At 39.2% G+C, this 8,610-nt stretch overlaps 1 protein-coding gene across 1 annotated transcript in view; it reads right to left on the bottom strand.

Annotated features, from left to right (window-relative positions):
- ADAMTS6 (ADAM metallopeptidase with thrombospondin type 1 motif 6) overlaps window positions 1-8,610 on the bottom strand; it is a 297,249-nt gene that overhangs the window by 108,654 nt on the left and 179,985 nt on the right. Inside the window, exons 13-14 of the mRNA XM_004374547.3 lie at window positions 8,280-8,425; window positions 5,849-5,912 (exon numbers count right to left, since the gene is read on the bottom strand). Coding sequence (XP_004374604.1) covers window positions 5,849-5,912; window positions 8,280-8,425 — 210 coding nt within the window. The remainder of the gene's footprint in view (window positions 1-5,848; window positions 5,913-8,279; window positions 8,426-8,610) is intronic.

Raw genomic sequence — 8,610 nt, 5'->3', positions numbered from 1 at the left:
TAATTTCCTCTATTGCTTTTTCTGCGTTTTGCTTTATTTCCTTCCTAATTTCTTGAAGAGTTCTGTATATTAATCTTTTGTATTCTATCTCCAGTAATTTCAAGAAATTTTCCTCCTCTGGAAAATTTCTAGATTCTTTATTTTGGGAGCTTGCTGAAGCCATCATGGATTGCCTCTTTATGTGATTTGATATTGACTGTTGTCTTCGAGTCATCAAAAAGTTATTATATTTATTTATTTTATGTTTGCTTACTGTGTCCTAGCTTCTTGTATTGTTCTGTCTTGATATGCCCGAATAGGCTGCTTGTATGAGCTAGTTTGATTATTGGCACCTTGGAAGCTCTAATGTCTTGTCACCAGGTGGTTAGATCTGTTAGTAGGTATGTGAGCTCAGGAGTCCGCCCACTCTCCTGTATGGATTCAGCTCAGGTGCCCAGGTAGATAGCCACCAAGTGTGTGGTGTAGGCGCTCACTTACAGTCCTAGACAGGCATGGTGACTGGTGTAGGCACAGGCATCTGGCTGCAGCAGGGGGACAGACTCTGAGCAAGGCGGGGGCTGACGGCTATCCCCGAGTGTTCAGGAGGAAGGCGTGTCCCTGTTCCCTAGAGTGCATAGGTGGGTGGGTTTTGCAGCCAGACTATGTGCACCTAATGCTGTTGGCTGTTAGGACTGGGGGGCATTTCTTATTCATGCGCCCCTATTGCAGGTGCCTAGGTGGTGTGGGTGGAGTCACCAGTCCTCAGGCCCCTGATGTGGGTAGGTGAAGATCCTGCTTAATGGGCAGAGCAGTGTCAAATGTCAAGAACCTGCCGCTTCACAGCTGAAACAGTTTAAGTTAGACTTCCCATATATACCCTGTTGTCCTGCAGTAATGAGGGCCTACACTGTTGAGATCGGCCCACAAGTCTATGCAGGGGGAAAGGCACTCAATGTCCATGGATCCTTTATGCCTGTGCCTAGGCAAAGGAGCTGTGTCTACCCTGGGTTCCTGGCTTAGGGGAGCCAGCAGTTTATTTTTTCCCGTTTGTTAATTTGTTCACTCTCCAAGGCAGGGAGAATGGCTCCAGGTGTGTGATGGATCCTACTTCCGGCCCAGGGGACTCAGCAATTGCTAAAGCTGGTCTGGGACCCAGTGCAGAGCAGAGAGCAGGGAGGTAAACGGGAGAGAGGTTTTTCCCTAACGGGGGTGTTTTTGATCCATGCAGTAAGCTGTACGCAAGTACTTATCTTTTGCCAGTGAGGGCTGGTTCTCACTGGTCCTGGGTGGCCATGTAGACTCTCCGGCACTGGGTCTCTCCTGGTGCAGAAAACGTGCCTCCTGAGCACCGCCTCTTGCCTACCTCACCGCTCACCCATGAGCTGCTCAGGCCTGAAGGGCTCAGGTTCTTACCTGGTCAGTTCTGGCAAGTCCTCGCTGCTTCTGAACCATCTCTCCCTCCCCCTGCCACTCAGTCTGGTTCCTCAACTCTGCCTTTGATGTTCAGGGCTCCCAGATTGCCATATATAATTGGATTACTTGTTTTTTCAGGTCTTTGTTGTAAGAGGATCCACCGGAAGCATCTGACTACCCTGCCATCTTGGCCCCACCTCGCATTCTATGTTTTAGTTTATTTTCAGGTATTGCTATAAACTAACTCAACTCTAATCAGAGAGTTAAAACATAATAATTAGTATTATTTGTAAAAATGTGAGAACTAAGTAGTAGTCTGTTATACCAGCTAATCAGTCATAGAAATGAGAGATTGCTGTAGTGTATAGAAAATTAATAGGGTATTTGGAATGGGTTGAAAGGTCTTAAAAAGAATTCATGTAAGATCTACCAAATACATGTGAATCAGACTAATATCACCAAGATTTTCTATTTTCTGGGCATAAGTTAGAAAGCACAGAGTTGGTCTTAAAGATTCATCATGACACTAGTGCTCCTGCTGCTTGACCATCTGACATTGCCTCATTCTGGGCACTGATTAGAAAATTCTTCCAGGATCATTTGAATTTATTGTTTGTATCACCCCCTATTTAAGTCTCAAGAAAAGTTTTTGAATCACAAGAGACCAAGACAAAAATACTCATGAATTTTTTTCTATTTCTTGATGGTCAGATTGACTTTGACTAGCTGGAAAGTTTTCCCTCGGTTCTTCTTACAGGGTCATTTGATATGATCTGCATGATATTAAAGTATGTAAGTAAAGCATGCACTAGTCAGAGGCCGATCTGACAGAACACAAGCATACTTTCTTGAATCCCTTAAATTAAGGTAGCTCACATGTAACAGACACCAGGGCAATACAGGAAAAATAAAGAACACTTAAATCATTACACTTTCAGAAAAAAGTACCAAGACACATTAGCTCTATAATGCTCCTACAGCAACACCCTTTCTTTGCTAACTGAACTGGAAAATACTGAACTCTTGTTTGCATTATTCAATCTTATCTTAACTTCAATCAACTCACCCTATGTTCTTTATCATTAAATTTCCTCTTCTAAAATATAGTCTATATAACAGAACTTCTTAGAATAGACTTTTTTAATACAAGAATTTCTGCTCTAGAGGAGATATGCATTCCTGAAAAATCTCACTCTGTAAAATTTCACACTAAAAATAGCAAGCATATGGAAAAAATAGGCAGACAACTAAAGTCAGAGCACTCACAAAGACAATAACAATTCCAATACAATACTAGCATGATTTTAAAAATACATTGAAAATTCCTAATGAAGAAATTAGGACTTTACCTTTGAAAAAAAGATTAAATAAGTTAACAAATTAGGGTTGAGGCTGCTGAGTTCTAGAGACAAGAGGCAAGGTAAAAAAAAATCAGGCACAATAAGGACTTCTACAACAGAGCATGTAGACAAACTGAACAAAAGGAGGAACACAGGGTGAATGGTGATCATGTACAGTATAATTTTCCACTGTTGCTCATCTGTGTCACTGGCTATATTATTTGTTGTTGTTGTTTGCCATCGAGTCGATTCTGACTCATGGCAACCTATAAGACAGAGTAGAACTGCCTTATAGGGTTTCCAAGGCTGTCATCTTTACGGAAGCAGACTGCCATATCTTTCTGCCACAGAGCTACTAGTGGGTTAGAACCTTTGCCCTTTCAGTTAGCAGTCAAGAGCTTTAACTATTGCGCCACCAGGGCTCCTTTGCTGTATTACTTAGTGGCACAAATTCTCCTCATAGTGAGTTAGCTTGGTGGGATATTTTAAATTTCCTTCTGTCAATATAAATCTAGAGAAACTATGACAACTCAAAGTTTTAATATAGTTTGTTCTGTTACAACCTAGTTTCTTCAATACAAATTAGCTCTAAGTGACAGAACTATTTGTGTCATATTTTGTGCCGTATTACTTAGTGGAACAAAATGTGTTTGTTACACATGGTGACTCATGTGTTACAGAGCAGAACTGCTCCATAGCCTGGCTTATGGTTGGGCATGTGGCCTCTTGGCCAATAAACATGAAGGAAGTTGGATACGGGAACAGAAAAGGGAAAACTTCTCTCAACTTAACAAAGAGAATCTGAAGCAGTTTATGTCTTCCTCTGAATATCTTCAGGGCAAAAGCACTTTAGGTGCTTTGATGCTTCACTTATCTTTCTGAATTTTCCTTCCCTCCAGAATTTGACCCGGTATCTTTCTATCTTGGTAGATCTTTGCTAATTTAAAATGATTAAAAACATCTATTCAGTAAAAAAAAAAAAAAAAAAAAAGAAAAGAAAAATTTTTCTGTGGGAAAGCCTATCAGAATAACCTAGTCTATCCCTACCAGAAATTGAAGCCCTCTCTACATTTATTTTTTAAATAAACTAAGATTTATTTTGAGAATTTTACATATAATAATATAATATTTATAATCTTTATAACTATTTTTCTACTGCATAGCTAAACTATCTAGCTCTATGTTGTCCAATATGGTAGCTGCTAGCTAGGGTGATTATGCAAATTAGTATTTAAATGACTTAAACTTAAAATGTCCATTCTTCAGTTACAGTAGCCACATTTCAAGTGCTCAGTAGTTAATGTGGCTAGTGGTTACCAGGTTGGAAGGATCAGATGGAGAATATTTCCATCATTGCAGAAAGTTCTGTTAGACAGTGCTGGTCTAGATTAAAATTTAAGAAAGTTCAAATTTTCATATATTAGATTACATTAAAGCAGGAACCACCTTATACAAATTATGCACAGCCAGCTTTATTATCTTGGGTAGTATGAAAATAAATTTTAGTATGGTAACTGATTGCCTCAAGTTTTGAACTCGTGGAGTCCAAATTAATGAAGAAAACATCATCGATTATCTGTGTATCCATGATGTAGTTATGTTAACCGTATCTCCTTATAGTTTGCTAATAGCTGAAACAGAAAGCAAAGATAGTAATAGAAATGTCAACCCACCAATAGTAAGCTCTACAGTTTGAGCATCTAACACAAATCTCATGGGTAAAATGCAACAAGCCTGAGCTGTCTGAGACTTTTTTTTTTCTTGTGCTGTTATCTATCATACATTATTCACGTTACCAAAAAAACCAAACCCGAAACAGTTTGAATCCACTCAGCAGCTTCATGGGAGAAAGACCTGTTGATCTGCTTCCGTAAAGATTACAGCCAAGAAAACTCTATGGGGCAGTTCTACTCTGTCACATGGGGTCACTATGAGTCGCCATTGACTCTTCAGCACCCATCAACAACAGCCCTGTTTAGACTCCACTGCCATCCCTAATGTAGAATCCATGGCTCAGTACATCAGTTATTATGATATCTTTAAGTGTCTCTTGATTTGTTTGTTCTTCTGTTGTAATCTCATCTTTCTCTAATCCATTCTCTCTAAAGCTTGAATCTGAAACTACCAGTCTCCTATGTAAATCTTTCAGTGTTTCTTTTTTTTTATTGCCTCAAGGTAAAAAGACACTCTATAGGTGTTTCACTTAATTTACCTTATGCCTAAAATGCTCTCATTGTCACTGTTTCTTCATTTCCAGTCAGCTCTGATTCGCCCTTCAGTTCCCTAGCATCCTATGAGAACCAAAAAAACCAAACCCACTGCCTTTGAGTCGATTCTTACTCATAGTAACCCTACAAGACAGAGTAGAACTGCCCCATAGGGTTTCCAAGTCTATAAATCCTTACGGAAGCAGACTGCCACATCCTTCTCCCGCAAAGCGGCTGGTGGGTTCAAACTTCTGACTTTTCAGTTAGCAGCTGGGCGCTTAACCACTGTGCCACCAGGGCTCCTTCCCGTAAAGATCACAGCCTTGAAAACACTATGGGGTAGTTCTACTTCGTCCTATAGGGTCTCTATGAGTCAGAATCGACTGGATGGCAACGGGTTTTGGTTTTTTTGGGATCATGAATTCCAGAGGGCACAGAAGACTTTCAGTAGTTAGGGAGGGAAAGGAAATAGAAGAGAAGAGTGGATATGCAGAGCCTTGTAGGACTGGATGACAAGAGATGAGGGATGACCTGGGAGTCTGGGGCTTCTTGCACTGCTGAACATAAAATGGGATAAAGGACACAATAAGATTAATACCAGTGGACTCAAGAAAGATAGCAGTGGTGAGTTTGTGAGTGTTGTAGGAGCACAGTTCCAGGTGTGTGGGGCTCTCTCTTCATACATGTTGGAGGGAGTGTACTTACTCCTAGTAGTGGAGCTCCCCCTTGATCTTTGTTGATGGAACTGATGAAGCCAAAGCCAGCTCCAACCATTATGAACAATTTAAAAAATTCCTATGACCCTTACACACATGGATTTCTGATCCAAAGGCTTGCAATTTAAAAAAATTTCCCTGCTCTAGGGAAAAAGTAGGTTAATTTTTCATAGCAGAGCTTGGTTTTACTTACATCTGTGTTACAGGAGCGGTACCGTTTCCTTTCCCCAAGGCAATATTTTCCACCTCCTGAAGGTCTGAAAAAATATATTGTTTAACATGTGAATATCTCTATGCACACACAGAGTACATTTTTTTTAATAAAAACATACTAAAGTTTACTTTAAGAAAACATAAAAGTTGACATTTTATTAATTAATGAAATAATAACATGTTGGTGATTGTTAGGAATAATAATTACAGTTGTTCATCATAAAAATTAAGGTAATTTACTATGAGTAACTTTGGAAATCTCTTAACTGTCATGATTGACTGACTTAAAAAAATGTAATTAAATTGATGTATTTTTCTAATTATCTTAGTAACCAGGTGCTCAGTTCAACACAATGACTTAAAAAAAAAATCACTTACTTATAATGAAAAGCCATTTGAATTGTATTCAATGAAACCCTAATCTGATACTATATATTCACCAAATAGGAAATGGGAAGTCTGTCTTTTTTGTTGTTGTTGTTTCCTCCAGAATGGAAGCAAGTAGACACTAAATAACTCTCTGGAAATATCTTCCGTTCAAAGTAAATAATGCAGAAATTGATTTCTATCTCATTTCAAATATTATGTAAAGTTTTTAAAAAATTAAATCAAAAAATCAAATGGCTTTGCATTATACAAATACTTAGTATTAAAAAAAACCCTGCCAACGAGTCGATTCCGACTCATAGTGACCCTATAGGACAGAGTAGAACTGCCCCACAGGGTTTCCAAGGCTGTATTTGTGGAAGCAGACTGCCACATCTTTCTCCCATAGAGTGGCTGGTGAGTTCAAAATACCGACCTTTTGGTTAGCAGCCTAGTGCTTTAACCACTGCACCACTAGGGCTCTTTACTTACTATTACACAAATGTTTATTAGAAAGTAAGCAAAATGTCAAATACGTGATTTGCACAAATTATAAAGTATTTAACATTAGGGAAAGCCACATGCTATTATTTGGGCATATTATTTTTGAATTAAAAAAACCTAATTTCTTCTTTTAAAGAGGTCCAGATCATTCCCTTAGTATCTGGGTTTATTATTTATTACCATAAGGTTTTATACTTTTGATTATTAATTTACAGTAGCCCACAGTTGAACTTAGGCTATTTATTCCGCTCTTGTTTTAAAAAGTTCAAGCCTAAATTATCATTTTGGCTCACTGGTATCAATGGGATAATTAAAGTTCCATTTTCAATGCCCAGGAAGACTGACTCTTATCAAGGAAAGGAAATGGCCCATCTTGAACTAGCTTGAGAGAAATGGGTTAATCAGTCAAAAACAAGGTAGTGGGGCTGGCTGCAGTATTACTGATTTCAGGCTCCATTTCACATGAGTAGGTTAACAGTGAGCTCTGTTTAGCAAGAAGATAATAATCGATAGGAAGTGGAAAGAATGGAACACTGAACTAATATAAAGGGAAACAATTTCAAGCTATAAACGGTAGAAGAGAAGGAGAGACTATCTGTATTTGAAGTGAGGAACTAAAGAAAGGGGTCCTGAATTGAAATGAGAGGAAAAAAATAAAAATAAACTATCTTTTACACAAGGGTGGGGGAAAGCAGAAGTGATATCATAATATCCTTCTGCATCAAATACTAGCCTGGAAAGAAGGCCCTCAACTAAGCTCTAGTCAAAAATGTAAGCACTTGACATACAGCAGCTAAGGAGCAAATTAGTCTTAGGGAGGACAGGAAAGCATATCTAGAGGAATGGTCCACCTGTAATGAACATTGACTGGAGGAAGATGCAATACAGCTAGTAAAGAATACTGATGGGGCTGGCCTTGGGCCAGGGGGACTCTGGTTGGAGAAAAGAGTGGTGGGAGAGGAGCAGTATGACCTGCATAAAACAGTCATGGGGAGAAAAGTGGTGGCAGCTTCAGAAGATGATTAATGGGGGCATATGAATTTAAACTATTTTAACACATGGGCAGTATTCTTTTCGTTGTGATTTGTGATGCGAATCAAGGCATTTCAACCCTTGAAGTGCTCTCATTGGTCCTTTTAATACTAATGTAGCAGTAATAATTTTATGTGACATGTGAAAAGACCTTAGCTTTCCTGGGAATAATGGTAATGTAGCTAAGACCAGACCTGGATTCATCCATAATTCAGTAGTTTTCAGAGGAGGAAATCTATCTGATTATTACTAGATTAAAAATCTGGCTCTACCTGGGACAGATACACAATGCTTTTTTCTTTTCTTTTTAGTCACACAGTAAGGGGAAGGGAAGAAAAAGAAAGTCTGTCTAACAAAGCTCTTCCACTTTCCTGTGCCTATTTGCTTGTTCTGAAGACAAGCACTTGGCTCTCTAGTGAAACGTTTTTACAGATAACATGTGAAACCACAGCTTTGAATCATTTCCAACTGTGTCTTTTTGTTGGCTCCGGCTTACTTTAGCTACTTACGCTGGACTGTCACAGTGTCTTAGGGATGAGGAGACGCCTCCCCCGCAGGTCCTGCTGCACTCTCCCCACAGTGACCAGGGACCCCAGCCCCCATCTATGCTCTGGGGCCAAGTGCCAAAAGGAACACAATCTCCCTGATAACACCACTGCAAGATTTCACAGAAAACACAGAATTAGCTTTTAGGCAGATAGAGCTATCAGGATAGAAATACATAAAGGTCAGGCAATGACCAATTATAGGCATTAGCATTCTCCCAACAGATAACAGACTGATATTTTTTAGCTGTGTTTAGACATTGGTAAAGGTGCATGTGATTTGCAAATTATCTTT

The sequence above is a fragment of the Trichechus manatus genome, unplaced genomic scaffold (assembly GCF_000243295.1).
Source record: "Trichechus manatus latirostris isolate Lorelei unplaced genomic scaffold, TriManLat1.0 scaffold00029, whole genome shotgun sequence".
Taxonomy (NCBI): Eukaryota; Metazoa; Chordata; class Mammalia; order Sirenia; family Trichechidae; genus Trichechus; species Trichechus manatus.
The sequence above is the reverse complement of the archived record's forward strand: the minus strand, read 5'-3'. Positions and strand labels throughout refer to the sequence as shown.